The following is a 15,336-nucleotide window of genomic DNA, read 5'->3' on the forward strand; positions in this document are numbered from 1 at the left end:
CTAGGCTTAAAACTTTCCTTTTTGATAAAGCTTCTAGTTAGAGTGGCTCAGGTTATCCTGATCTATTTCTATAGTTCTGCTGCTATAGGCTTAGACTGCTGGAGGACATAGGGACCCCTTTTTCATCATTCTGCTTCATTCTATCTCTATTCTCCCACTCTGCAGAATCTGTTAGTTCAATCTCTAACGTTCTGCTCTCTCTGCTTTTTCTCATAGTAGCTTCATCTGGTCTGTTCCTGTTTGGCTGTGACTCCATCCTGGAGAGAAATATCAGCTGTGCTGCTGCCATCAACACCTTTGTTTCTAGATGTTGGAGCTTGGCCTGTTTTCCAGTGTAGTCCTGTTTCTCTGACTGTGACTAACTGGATGTGCTCTCTTCATCCTCTGACATGGGAGCTGGCTCGGAGCTCGTCTGCCTGGCTGTGTGTTTCCTGGACGGGGCCGCCTGTGGAGCTGGTTGACAGTTGCCTTTTGTATCTATGCTTCTTTTTCTATGTCTGCTTCTGTCTCCTTGAATCCCAGTGGGCCTCAGCAGATGGCCGCTCACACTGAGCCTGGTTCTGCTGGAGGTTTCTTCCTGTTCAAAGGGAGTTTTTCTTCTCCACTGTCGCCACAAGCATGCTTAGTGTGAGGGATTGCCTTCCAGTCAATGAGTCGATGATCTGGTGAACTGTAAAGTGCCTTGAGATGACATTTGTTGTGAATTGGCGCTATTAAATAAACTGAATTGAACTGTGGTTAGGGCATAGAGCTTGTAATCTTGAGGTTCTGAGTTCAAGCCCCAGTCTCACAGACTGCCGCTCTGGGTCCCCGAGAAAGTCCCTGAACCCCACACTGCTCCCCGGGCACCCCAAGAATCTTTGGCCCAGGTCAAACTCCCGACTAAAAACATCTAAAACATGTAGAAATCTCCTCTTCCTGAACTTCTGACATTTATCAAACTCAGATGAACCCCAACGGGCCTAAAACAGGAAAGTGATGTTTGAGACAGAGGTCTTTAAAAGGGAGTTACTTCTGAGGAACAGGAAACATCTTGCTTTATGTTTGGTTAAATGAAGCCACCAGATGATCCATCCAGGTCTGCATCTTATTCTCCATGTGTGTTTCTATTGCTCCCACAGTTGTCAGTCAGAGGAGGCGGCTGGAATCATCCGGCGCCGTTCACATCTCTACATCCCAGTGCTGGCTGCTGTGCTTGTCCTTCACCGAACATTTGCTGATGAAAATGTCTGCTTGGATTTGATCCTCGGAGGAGAAGAGGATGGAGCTGTGCATCACGGCACAGGCAGCGGATGGAAAATGAGTGATAACTTTCTTTATACATGCTGCAGATAAATGATGCACCTGAGCACCTGGATTCTGTCACAAATGTACCCAAGCATTCAAGCTTCAGAAAGGTTTTCTTCTCTCTCTGAAGAAACAATCTGAGTTCTGAATCCGTCTCTCTCTCTGGTCTCAGAGCATTGCAGAGCATTTCATTGGTCCGTCCTTCACTCCTACAAACACAATCTATTCAAGTCTTCTCTGACTTCCCTCCAAGGCTCAGCTCATTCTGTTGCTTTGTGCTGAAAAACATCAGACTGAATGAAAAGCACTGAAGTTATGCTGGGATGTTTATGGTAAAAAATAATTCAATGCCAATAACTTTGGAGTGTCTAAATGGAGTAGTAACCACTTTGGTCCACTAGGAGAAATGTGTCATCCTCACCTTTGGATTCACAGCTGAAGGAGCAGAAAGAGGTGTCAAGGTTTGTATGGAGGTTTTAGAAGACACAAATACAGGGATGAGGAGGCAGAGATTAGTTTGCAGATTTTATAAGATCCCACAGGCAAAAATCCAGGAAAATACAAAATACTGGAAACCAAAAAAATCAAATAAACACCAGGGAAACATGTGGGGAGCAAAGAGAGGAGAAAGAAACAAAGCAACAAGAAACCAGCAATGAGGAACTGCAGAGGTGGTGTATAAATGGGGAACAGAACAAAGGATGGGCTAATGAGCTGATATGGAGCAGGTGTGAATAGAACTATCTAGAAGGGAGCCAAGAGGAAAGAAAACCAACACAAGGGGGCAAAAGAGAGTAACTCAAGAAATACAGAAAATAATTACAAAGACACAAAATGAAAGAGAAAGGACAGAAGAAGACAAGAGGAATCAACTGTGGTTCCTCCCTACAGATTAGAAGATGGTGTTTCCATGTTTTATGGCTCCTTATAATAGAATTATTGCCCTACATTATTAACTTTATTGAAATTCAAAGAAAGAGTTGACTTCAACTTTTTTTCTATATTAGACTTTACAGAAATATTAGAAGGAAGGATAAACTTCACTCTCAAAACAAACTTCAAAACTCCAACCAGTCAATGGAAGTTTTGTTTGGACTTCATATTCTAATTAGATGTCTCCGGAGTTGAAAGCCCTTTTTTTCTGGTTCAGGAGGACTTTCAGCTCAGGAGTCACCCAGGGGTGGTCGCTTAGTCAGTGATACATTCACTCAGGCTGATGATGTCATCACCATGAAAGCATTGGAACATGCTCCACTCCATGTTTGTGAAACAATCCTTCAGTTTCTCAGTCATCTGACCAAACTTTCACTGACTTCTTCTGCACTATTGTCCTTCTCACCACTGGTGTGTAGTGAGTGAGCAGGTAGGCAAGGGTACAATCCGAGCTTCCTAGTGGGGGAGGGGGGGTGGAGGTGTTTGCATAAAAGAGGTCTAGGGTTTTGTTATCCTTTGTTTTACATGAGATGTACAGAGTGTGGGGAGGGTGGAATGGAGGGAGGATCTGAGCTATGAGCAGGAGAGAGCGGGGGTTCTGTGTCTGCAGCCTGGTCACTGCACCGTGGATCTGCTCACATGCAGCTCTCACCATGAGTAGCTGCACATCTAGGGAGGATATCTGTTCCTTCATGCATCGCCAGCCCCCCCCTCCTCTTTTTTCCACTAAAATCCTGTCAGTGCAGATGAGTTTGCGCATAGAGTCTCGTAGTCCGAGGATCCGGTCCTGTCTGTAGATACTAGGGCGTTTGGAGTCACGGGAAAAGGGCTCTTCCACTGCAGCATCAAAAAGTGCCAAAAGTATGAGAAAGCTTAACACTATAGTTCCAGAAGTTGGCTTCCTCTGTGCAAATTTAGAATATCAGATACAGAATTCACTATTAGAAAAACATTATAAGGTAGAAAAAAGGTAGGAAAGGAGAATGTGGAGCCGACTTAACAGGCTGCAGCATGCGCAGCGCTTAAAGAAAAAAAACAACCTTGAAATGTTGTATGATCTAACATTTCAAAAGAGTTTCTGATGCTTCCCAGTTTCTCTTTAAATGGCAACCAGAGGGTTTCTTTACTCCTGACCACCTGGGCAGCAGAGGACCTGCAGCAGAAGCACAGACCTGACTTTAGATCAGCTAATCGCTGCTCTGAACGTGCCGTGTAGTTCATTGATGAATGCCGAGCAGCCTTTAGTCACTCTGACCTCGGGTTGAGCAAAGCTGTGAGGGAAAATGTGTCTCAGGCTGAACTGTGAATTAGGCTGGAGAGTCATGATGCTCAGAAGAAAATGAGATCGTGATGCTCCACCTCTGCAGCTTTATCAGGGTGAAAAAGGCGATAAGGGGAAAGCAAAATGCTGGATTTAATGCACCACTGAGCGGCACACTGACAAAATTCCCACCACTGGAGTCTGATCCTTCTGAGGCCAAACTTGTTCAGATTATGAAAGTATTGAAAATATTTCACATACATTTTATAACCCAAGCTAAAGTAATGTGCTCTTTTTTTAAAGATCTTAGAATTTTTTAAGATTCTAGATTTAAACCAGACGAAGTGTTTTAAAATGCATCGCATCAGTTATCAGGGCTGTAACAACTGGCTGATTATAAAATAGATATTTAGAGAAAAACAAGAACAAATTTTAACTTTTAACCCTGACTGTAAACATTAACTAAAGGTCATGTTTAATTTAATACCAACGAAAACTAAATTATTTTAAATATTAACATAACAAACTAATATTATAGGATTATAAAAATATGTCTTTACTATAGTTAGCATCAAAATAATCCTAACCCTAACTGAAAACACAGAAAAAAACTGCACGGACAAATGCTGCCATTTCAGAAACAACTGCTAGGGTCAAAAAAGATAATGCTGTCAACTTAAAAAAAACAACAAATAAATAAATGAGAATAGAAAAAGAAACTGTGTCTAAAGACGGATGGTGAGTCGTCCCAGCATCACGTTCGCAGTAATCACTTCCCCTCTTGCGCTGTATGGCACATCCTCCAGCCTGGCCTGCTCAGTGAGCCCTCTGTTTTGTTAACATCTGTCTGTAGCACTCCACAGCTTTTTAACCAATCAAGGGTGGCTGTATTTAAAGCATTCTGTGACTGCAGCTCCAGCAGGAATCGGCGGTTGTAGATGCAGAATCAATGCCTGGTTTGTAACGTTCTGAACGGCATATCTTATAGAATGGTCGAGAGCCGTATCAGGCCGCTGCGTCCAGGCGCCGCCATTTTGAAATGAGTTAGGTTGTTTATATGTCTGACATAACAGAGTAGACTAAAATATCTCAACCGACACAAGAATCCTGAAAAACACCAACATCTTTTGGCCAATAAAAGCATTTCTGTTCCTCTAGGCTTCCAGGAAACTATTGTGCGAACCAGGATCCAGAAAGAGAGAAACCATGAAAACCGCAACCTTCCCAGGTGGGACGAGGACGAAGACATTGCCTGGGTCAGGCTTTAGCGAGGTCCAACAAAGGCTGACCAAAGAACAGGAAGGCCACAGAGAGCCTGATGAAAGCATCCTTAGGGAGAGCGTCTGATCATGTGGCCTCAAACCAGAGATGGGAAGTAACGAAGTACAAATACTTCGTTACTGTACTCAAGTAGATTTTTCTGATATTTTTACTTTACTACTTAATTTTATGGCGACTTTTTACTTCTTCTCCTTACATTTTTACACAAATATCTGTACTTTCTACTCCTTACATTTTAAAAAATTGTCTCGTTACTTTAGTTTTGAATCATTTCAATGAAGTTACTGTTATTATTTTTCACGTCATCAATACCAAATTCAATCTAATTGGATGGGAATCTACGTTGCATTTGACGCACCACTACAAGATGAATCGACATATTCGGCGGTATTCATTGGCGGCAAATCATTGCAGCTTGGTGGCGGTGGCGTTAGCATAGTAGCATGGACGACGAGATGATTGAAAATGAACACAACGGAGATCTAGTCCTATTGGCAGACATCCATTTAAAATGTAGGCAACGGCATGAAAAAAGTGGTTTCTACTTTTACTTTTATACTTTAAGTAAATTTACAAGCCTGTACTTTGTTACTTTTATTTGAGTAAAGAAGTTTAATCAGTACTTCCACTTTTACCAGAGTATTTTTTAACACAAGTATCTGTACTTTTACTCAAGTATGGAAAGTGAGTACTTTTGCCATCTCTGCCTCAAACCCAAGCAGTGTTGGCTTCTGCTATTGGCCACCAGCCGGTCCAACTTGGAATCAAACTTAAAGTGGACTGAGATTAAGAAATGGAAATGTCATGAAAGCTGTACAAAACTAAATTTCATTTTGTATACACTCTGTGTAAGTCTAAGTCTAAGACTTTATGGTACCAATTAAATTCAATTCTATTTAGTTTATTTCTACAGCTCCAATTCACATCATGTCATCTCAGGTCACTTTATAGATCCAGATAAACCAGATCATCCAGTCAGATTGATTCAAAGTTTTCTATCTAAGGAAAACCAGCTGATTGCATCGACTCATTGACTCTTCAGCAATCCCTCACACTAAGCATGCTTGTAGCGACAGTGGAGAGGAAAAACTCCCTTTGAACAGGAAGAAACCTCCAGCAGAACCAGGCTCAGTGTGAGCGGATCCACAAAGCTGGATCCATTCTTAGCTAGGCTAGTAACCATGGTAACATACTCTGAACTGCTAACCTACTTCAGGCCAGGCTAGCTTTCAGGATGCATCTGAGTCCACACAGCAGCCAATCAACTGTTGGGAACAATGACATGTCCTTTGATTGAAGATGTGATTTTATTCAGAGGGGAAAATAAAAATAAACAACCAATATCAAAATAAAGGAACCTGGAAACCAGAAGCAGTTAAAACAAAATATTTTCTTGTAAAAGTGAAAACTTTTCATTGTATTCATTTTATTTTATTTTTCCTAAACTTTTGACAACCTTTTACTATTCTCTAATGGTATAAAATAATGATAAAAGTTGTCTAAGTAATGTTGTTCATGGCCCGGGTTGCTCCTGCACGGATGTGACTGAGCAAAACTTCAACCTGCAGTAGGAGGTTTAAAGCATTCATCCTTAGAGCAACAATTCAGTAGCAAACTCTCCAAAGCTTATTTAGTTACCCATCTATCGGCTTAGTTCAAGAGCAAAATAACCTGAAACAACACAATGTCATGATCTTGGCACTGATGCCTGGCCTAATTGCTCACTCCTGTTTCCCATCTAACTCTGCTCGGTTGTTCATTACTGCTCATGTAATCTACCTGCTGCTGCTTCTATTTATACATCTCTGTCCTAGACATCGGGGCTAGATTATTGATGCAGCTCTCTAACCGTTGCGCTCATTGGGGGCCAGTGAAGAGACGGTTTTTAGCGTTCCATTGCGTTTCTGATTCCTGCTCTAATCTGCCTTCTATCCACTGGGCGTGCCCTGTACCTGTCTTGGTTGTTACATTCCGTAGTGTTCCTGATATTCTGACCTCTTCTGCCTCTTAAACTACTGAGCTTGCCTGTTCCCATCTGAATGTTCTGCCCGAACTATCTGTGGACTCAAGGAACCTTGAACCTGCCTGTTCCTGTTCTCATCGGTATTCCTGACGGGCTCCGGACTCCGGACTCCTGGACCTCTTAGCCCACCTGTTCTGATCTGGATCCCTGACCTGGCTTGGACTCCTGCTTGTCCTTTGGGACTGTAGCATCTTGGTCACACTGGGCGGCACCTGCCACATCTCCTTGGCAGCCCGCTGGCTAGATCCTACCTCGTTCTATGGAGATGGACTGAACTGATAAAATAGAGTTCCCAGTAATGGGTGGTGGCCCATTCTAAACCAGCCCTTGTTTTTAATAAACACTTTTGAATTATTCCGCTGTCTTTCTCACCTTGAATACTGTGTCCTTCTGTCCTGTGTAATGTCAGATTATTCTTACCACAATAAGGACCCATCTGCAGACAGACAGTGGTATTCGAACAATGTTTTTCTCGGCTCGAGTTCAGGCATGCAGAGATTCTGGATCTGTGGTTTCAGATCTGGATCTGCGGTTTCAGATCTGGATCTGCGGTTTCAGGCTACTTCTGTGTCAGGAGCTGTCAGGAGCAGCGTCTGTTCCACCCTGAAGTTTTGTTTTTGGTCATTCTAGTCTGTATCTGGATATTCTTTGGGTCCTTCTGTTTTGTGTCATAATACAAAAATCTAACACGAAGAAGAGATCTTCACACCAACTAGAACTGCTCACCTTTTTCCACTGATTTTATAAGTGATACTTTTACAAGCGGCAGAATATGACAGGGATGATGGCTCTGCATCCAGAACCTCCATCTGCCTATAATGAGCACTGATGTGTGAACAGCAGACCCTTGAAACGATGAAGACAAAATGTGGTTCTAGAAGATCACTCAGGTTTAATCTAGATTTTAAATTTACCGTATGGCATGGTCCATGCGTGAAACCGTGAGGTATGCTGCCAAGTTGGCCGTATACGATGAACACACGATGAGCGTGAAGAGCCACCAGCTGCCCATGACGATCCTCAGAGCCACCGAGCCAACCACGCTGTCACCTCCTGCAAAAAAAAATTGTCAGGATCTGGATGAGCGTGAGAGGTTTCAGGATCTGGATGAGCGTGAGAGGTTTCAGGATCTGGATGAGCGTGAGAGGTTTCAGGATCTGGATGAGTGTGGGAGGTTTCAGGATATGGACGAGCGTGAGAGGTTTCAGGATCTGGACGAGCGTGGGAGGTTTCAGGATCTGGACGAGCGTGGGAGGTTTCAGGATCTGAACGAGCGTGAGAGGTTTCAGGATCTGAACGAGCGTGGGAGGTTTCAGGATCTGAACGAGCGTGGGAGGTTTCAGGATCTAAACGAGCGTGGGAGGTTTCAGGATCTGAACGAGCGTGGGAGGTTTCAGGATCTGGACGAGCGTGGGAGGTTTCAGGATCTGAACGAGTGTGACAGGTTTCAGGATCTGAACGAGCGTGGGAGGTTTCAGGATCTGAACGAGCGTGGGAGGTTTCAGGATCTGAACGAGCGTGGGAGGTTTCAGGATCTGAACGAGCGTGGGAGGTTTCAGGATCTGGACGAGCGTGGGAGGTTTCTGAATCTGGACGAGCGTGGGAGGTTTCAGGATCTGGACGAGCGTGGGAGGTTTCGGAATCTGGACGAGCGTGAGAGGTTTCAAGATCTGGACGAGCGTGAGAGGTTTCGGGATCTGGACGAGCGTGAGGTTTCAGGATCTGGACGAGCGTGAGAGGTTTAGGATCTGGACGAGCGTGAGAGGTTTCAGGATCTGGACGAGCGTGGGAGGTTTCTGAATCTGGACGAGCGTGAGAGGTTTCAGGATCTGGACGAGCATGAGAGGTTTCGGGATCTGGACGAGCGTGAGAGGTTTAGGATCTGGACGAGCGTGGGAGGTTTCTGAATCTGGACGAGCGTGAGAGGTTTCAGGATCTGGACGAGCGTGAGAGGTTTCGGGATCTGGACGAGCGTGAGAGGTTTCGGGATCTGGACGAGCGTGAGAGGTTTCTGAATCTGGACGAGCGTGGGAGGTTTCGGGATCTGGACGAGCGTGAGAGGTTTCGGGATCTGGACGAGCGTGAGAGGTTTCGGGATCTGGACGAGCGTGAGGTTTCGGGATCTGGACGAGCGTGAGAGGTTCAGGATCTGGACGAGCGTGAGAGGTTCAGGATCTGGACGAGCGTGGGAGGTTTCAGGATCTGGACGAGCGTGGGAAGTTTCTGAATCTGGACGAGCGTGGGAGGTTTCAGGATCTGAACGAGCGTGGGAGGTTTCAGGATCTGGACGAGCGTGGGAAGTTTCTGAATCTGGACGAGCGTGGGAGGTTTCAGGATCTGAACGAGCGTGGGAGGTTTCAGGATCTGGACGAGCGTGGGAGGTTTCAGGATCTGAACGAGTGTGACAGGTTTCAGGATCTGAACGAGCGTGGGAGGTTTCAGGATCTGAACGAGCGTGGGAGGTTTCAGGATCTGAACGAGCGTGGGAGGTTTCAGGATCTGAACGAGCGTGGGAGGTTTCAGGATCTGGACGAGCGTGGGAGGTTTCTGAATCTGGACGAGCGTGGGAGGTTTCAGGATCTGGACGAGCGTGGGAGGTTTCTGAATCTGGACGAGCGTGAGAGGTTTCAAGATCTGGACGAGCGTGGGAGGTTTCTGAATCTGGACGAGCGTGAGAGGTTTCAAGATCTGGACGAGCGTGAGAGGTTTCGGGATCTGGACGAGCGTGAGGTTTCAGGATCTGGACGAGCGTGAGAGGTTTAGGATCTGGACGAGCGTGAGAGGTTTCATGATCTGGACGAGCGTGGGAGGTTTCTGAATCTGGACGAGCGTGAGAGGTTTCGGGATCTGGACGAGCGTGAGAGGTTTAGGATCTGAACGAGCGTGGGAGGTTTCTGAATCTGGACGAGCGTGAGAGGTTTCAGGATCTGGACGAGCGTGAGAGGTTTCGGGATCTGGACGAGCGTGAGAGGTTTCGGGATCTGGACGAGCGTGAGAGGTTTCTGAATCCGGACGAGCGTGGGAGGTTTCGGGATCTGGACGAGCGTGAGAGGTTTCGGGATCTGGACGAGCGTGAGAGGTTTCGGGATCTGGACGAGCATGAGGTTTCGGGATCTGGACGAGCGTGAGAGGTTCAGGATCTGGACGAGCGTGAGAGGTTCAGGATCTGGACGAGCGTGAGAGGTTCAGGATCTGGACGAGCGTGGGAGGTTTCAGGATCTGGACGAGCGTGGGAAGTTTCTGAATCTGGACGAGCGTGAGAGGTTTCAGGATCTGGACGAGCGTGAGAGGTTTCTGAATCTGGACGAGCGTGAGAGGTTTAGGATCTGGACGAGCGTGAGAGGTTTAGGATCTGGACGAGCGTGAGAGGTTTAGGATCTGGACGAGCGTGAGAGGTTTAGGATCTGGACGAGCGTGGGAGGTTTGTGAATCTGGACGAGCGTTAATTGGGTGCTAAATGGTGGAACTGGTGGAGTCCCAGTAGCAGACTGGTTCAGACCGGCTCAGTTCCTTTAGAGGCGTCTTCCTGCTTACCTTGCTGAACGAACGCTCCATAAACGATCCAGATGGCGCTGTGCAGCGTGCCGGACCCCACTTCATTAGTAAGATGGCCTGGTGGTGCATTCTGGGAGGAAGAGGAGCGCAGAGCCTGCAGCCTGTTGAGCAGGAAGATGAGGACTCCCACTACTGGGATGGCAGCAGCAATGCAGGCCCATACTGCCAGGTCGAAGGGGGCGAACAGGGAGAAGATGTTGATCTTCTCCTCAGGCTTTCGCAGAAGGATGCCAACGCTGTAGTCAAGGTAACGCTTGCTGAAGTCGACCACGTTTTCCCTCTCTGGTGTGATGGTGATGGCTGACACCGCCAGGTCGGCTCTCTGCAGGAGGAGAGGTGGCAAAGAAAATAAAAGGATGGTCTAATCTGGACAAACTGCTTTATGCTTTTATATGCAGAGACACCAGTGCTGAACATCTCATTGCTACAACACAGCTCCACATTCCCCACGTTCTTTATTTATATAATTCACAGGTTAATAAATAACCGGCTTTGATTCTGAATAAATTAATTTATTTTTCCTCTAGTTCCAGCAGCTGCTTCAGGCCTTTGGCTGCAGCACAGTTAAATAAAGACCTGGGAAGCTATGCCTGGTTGTCCTTCATGCAGTGGTTTAAAATGGAGACCCTGAATGTGGTCTAGCTTCACCTTGTTGATGAGATCTCCGATCATCCCGTTCCAGGAGCCATTGGGAAGCTGAGAGCCGTATTTGCTGTCTGCAACCTGAGGAGGAACAAAGCATGTCTTTCATTTTGCTCACTTCCTGTAAACATTGGTCAAACCTGCATTAATAGTTCAATTATATTTAGAAACCTTTGTGGCCGTGTGGACGTCTACAGTCACAAACATAATGGCACATGGTTGCGGTTTGTCACTCTTTCTGACTACAACAACTCAGGGCAACAACACTGTAATCTTCAAGACTCAAACTATTGCTTTTAGACTCCCCTGCCTCCTTTTAAATTATTTAGCATAATTTAACATCAGTTCTCATGTTTCACTAAAATTGTGAAGATCTTTGTTCTTATATTTTCTGCAGCTCCTCAGTAAAACGAAGTAAACGGCTCAAACAACTAAAGAAAACAGGAGCAATGATGACTTCAACCCTAAACTGGTTTGACTTTGCAGGCGGATATCCCACATGCTTTTCCTGATAGTTCTGCATCTAAGTACAGTCTGTGTCACCATGGTAACCCCTCGGTCAATGTGTGTTTGTGGAGGCCATTCTAGGTGACACAGTCTAACCGTCTTCATGGGCTCATGGTGGACAGTTAGCACAGCTCTGGGACTGATGGCTAGCATGCTCCAACACTGCAGCTGTCAAACAAACCTTAGACTTCCTTTATTGTGATTGCACAGAAAACACAGGGTGAATCTTCACAATGAAATGTTGATTACTTGGCTACCAGTGTAACAGAGCTGAGACCTTATTCCTACACAATCAATATGTTTTCTATGAGTAGGAGCTAGCTATATACAGGGTTATGTGGCATTAAGCAGTCTGATGGCCAGGGGAAGAAACTGTTCAGTAGCCTGGTAGTTCTGCAGAACCTTCTGCCGGACGCCGGGGGGGAAAACAGTCCATGGTTGGTGTTGGTGGGGTCGGGGAGGATCTGATGAGCCCGCAATGTTCTTGATGCAGGGGAGCGGTGCCCCACTAACAACTATTTGAAATTGCTGCATTAACATTTTAGCAGGTTTGACCAAACTTTGAATAAATTTATGGTTTTCCTCAACATAAGATCCCCTGTTTTTTGTCAAAGTGTTCTTTTCATTTTTAACAGTCTTTAAAAAAGTTTCAGAGTTTTTTCTCTCCTCCATTACATCATTTGCATATTTTTCAAATATGTGAAAAGCTAATAGTTCTTCTTATGAAAGAGTTGATTAAAGCAGGAAGCAGCCTGGTGTGCTGCTTGAGCTGACCTGATAGATCTCATATTTAAAGCCCAGGATCTTAGCGAGGGCATCCAGCACGTCAATTGAGAATCCTTTATATCTCTTGGGCTGCCCGAGGATGTTCTCTGCCACCATGACGAAAGGATCCTCCTGCAGGAAGTCAGCCAGAAAGAGAGGCGGGTTATTAAAGATAAAAACAGCAGCTGGAGACATATTAAAGCTTCACCGTTACAACTGGAGTCAAAGAAATTGGACGGGATATTGTGATGTATACTGTAAAAAAAAACAAGGTGTGCCTTGATGTTGGCGTTGCTACTTGGCAGCACTGACACCTGGAAGTGTTGCAGCTCCAGGCATTGAACTCTAGGAAGAAGGAGGGGAGGGGTAGCCTAGTGGTTAGGGCATAGAGCTTGGAAATCAGAGGTTCTGAGTTTGAGTCCCACTCCCACAGACTGCCACTCTGGGTCTCTGAGCGAGACCCTTAACCCCACCCTGGGTGCTGCACAATGGCAGCCCACTGGGGTTAAATGCAGAGAGTGAATTGTGTTGCTCAGTATTTGTGACAGTGGAATGACAATAAAAGCAGTTATATATATATATATATATATATATATATATATACATACACACTAGTGTTCAAAAGTTTGGGGTCACATTGAAATGTCCTTATTTTTGAAGGTAAAGCTCTGTACTTTTCAATGAAGATAACTTTAAACTAGTCTTAACTTTAAAGAAATACACTCTATCCATTGCTAATGTGGTAAATGACTATTCTAGCTGCAAATGTCTGGTTTTTGGTGCAATATCTACATAGGTGTATAGAGGCCCATTTCCAGCAACTATCACTAGTGTTCTAATGGTACAATGTGTTTGCTCATTGGCTCAGAAGGCTAATTGATTAGAAAACCCTTGTACAATCATGTTCACACATCTGAAAACAGTTTAGCTCACAGGTCCCCAACTGGCATGTTCTGGGATTCTGGGCTTCAGGGTAGTGTGGCAAAGAAAAAGCCATATCTGAGACTGGCCAATAAAAGAAAAAGATTAAGATGGGCAAAAGAACACAGACATTGGACAGAGGAAGACTGGAAAAAAGTGTTGTGTACGGATGAATCCAAGTTTGAGGTGTTTGGATCACAAAGAAGAACGTCTGTGAGATGCAGAACAATGAAAAGATGGATGCCTGACGCCATCTGTTAAGCATGTTGGAGGTAATGTGATGGTCTGGGATTGCTTTGGTGCTGGAATCCACCCCAATCCAGTATCCAAAGACTATAGACTAAGAGCACATAAGGAAGCAGAGGCTTTGCGAGCATCAGAGCCACCATTGAAGATCTAACATCCAAGCTTCAAGAACACACCAGGAAGAAGCTGCTTAGTGAATGTCTCAGATAGTGGAAGCTGGAAATTAAGGAACTGCAGAAATCATGGGAGAAAAAGACGCTGCTTTGGCTGCACCACAGACAGATAGCTGAAGTGGCTGATATAACAAAATTTACCAATGGCTAGAAAAGTTCAAGAAGGACATCACAGAAGCACTGATCATGGAAGCAGAGGATCAGGCCTTGTGCACCAGAACAACAGAGGCCCAGATCAACCAAAGCAGGAAATATCCAAGGTTCAGGCTATGGAAAGACACAATCCAGCACTTCACAGCGGGAGGAACATACTGCCAGGACAGGATTAATGGAACGTCTTACTGACTGGTAATGGGAACAGAATCTAAACTGGGAGAATTGGAGCCCCCTCCCCAGGTTATGAAGAATGACAGAGCTGAGATCCCGTGGGACTTCCAGATAGAAACAGACTGAATGGTTGTAACTATGCAAACGGACATCATGATCATTGATTAGCAGCAGAGGACGGCCGTAGTGATGGATGAGGCCATCCCAATGATGGAAACATCAGGAAAGGAGAGCAGGAGAAACAGGAGAAGCACCGAGGCCTCTGGGAAGAACTAGAGAGAGCCTGGAAGGTGAAGGCAGCTATGGAGGCCGTGATCATTGGAGCAGTGGGGGCAGAAACCCCCACACTGAAGGACGAGATGCTCCAACAGAGACCTGGAGAAACATCAGAGACCTCAGTCCAGAAATGAGCAGTTCTAGAGACAGCTGAGATACTGAGAGGAACCAGAGGAACAGTGCACCAACGACCCACCCAGGAGGATGAGGGGAGGGGTAGAGAGAAGTTTTTTTTTAAATATATTTGTCTTCTTCCGTGTGTTGGGATATATTGCCAAAATGGAGCTAAAATCAGTTGGATGAACCACCTGAAATTATCCCCCTTTTCTTTTCCACAAAGAAGAACAAAGGATTCCTGGAAAAATACTGTAGCGGCCCACGGTGGGAGGCGGTGACCTCAGACACGGACCAATCAGCTGATGAATAAAGCTGATGCTTCAACAGGAAGTGCCCCCATGTCACTCATGGTTTAAACCCAGCGCGCAAACTTTATCTTTCTCTTTTCCATTGGTGCCACTGCCCAAAAGGGGAGACCTATTTCACGTGAAATACCAGAAGAAAGCTAATTGGAAGTAGCTTTCGTTTCTCCTGCGTCAAAAGTCACGGTTCGCAGTGTTCCATCGTGCATAGCGGCTGCGCCAACTGGGGAGACAGAATCCTTTGAAGCTGACTGCTGAGTGGAGGGTGTTTTCCCCATTTTTGTAAGGATCGGCGGGGGGGACGCTTCCCGCCGATTACTTCCACAAAATCAATCTTCCTCCAACTAAGAGAACATCAAGCCCTGTGCTGTAGCACCGAACTGACTGAACTTTCCTGAGAGCGGATCTGGTGTTGAAGAACCTCTGCGCGGCCGGAGCCAGGCCACGTGTTCCCTCGGAACCCCCGCTCCTTCACGGACCGAAGGCAACTCACAGTAAATCAATTTCCTTTCCTTTTGATGCATTAATGAGAGAGACAGGTAGATTCAGGGATTTGAATTAATGCTGATTGTTCTTTTTATCTATGTTGGTTACAAAAGTTCTGGTTTATTTGGTTGAAGTAAGTGTGCTGTGAAAGCTGCAAGGGATATTTCTTTCTTTTCTTCTCTCCTTTCCTATCTTCTTTTGTTTCTGCTTTAAGATAGTTACAGAATTATTACA

The 15,336-nt window shown here is 45.5% G+C and overlaps 1 protein-coding gene across 3 annotated transcripts in view; it reads right to left on the reverse strand.

The window, feature by feature from the left end:
- LOC119799045 (glutamate receptor ionotropic, delta-1-like) overlaps window positions 1–15,336 on the reverse strand; it is a 499,477-nt gene that overhangs the window by 20,982 nt on the left and 463,159 nt on the right. For all 3 annotated transcript variants that reach the window (XM_038308725.1, XM_038308724.1, XM_038308723.1), the window contains 4 exons: window positions 12,264–12,386; window positions 10,989–11,063; window positions 10,320–10,662; window positions 7,700–7,838 (listed from right to left, as the gene is read on the reverse strand). In XM_038308725.1, coding sequence (XP_038164653.1) covers window positions 7,700–7,838; window positions 10,320–10,662; window positions 10,989–11,063; window positions 12,264–12,386 — 680 coding nt within the window. The remainder of the gene's footprint in view (window positions 1–7,699; window positions 7,839–10,319; window positions 10,663–10,988; window positions 11,064–12,263; window positions 12,387–15,336) is intronic.

The sequence above is a fragment of the Cyprinodon tularosa genome, unplaced genomic scaffold (assembly GCF_016077235.1).
Source record: "Cyprinodon tularosa strain WSP-4 unplaced genomic scaffold, ASM1607723v1 ctg645, whole genome shotgun sequence".
Taxonomy (NCBI): Eukaryota; Metazoa; Chordata; class Actinopteri; order Cyprinodontiformes; family Cyprinodontidae; genus Cyprinodon; species Cyprinodon tularosa.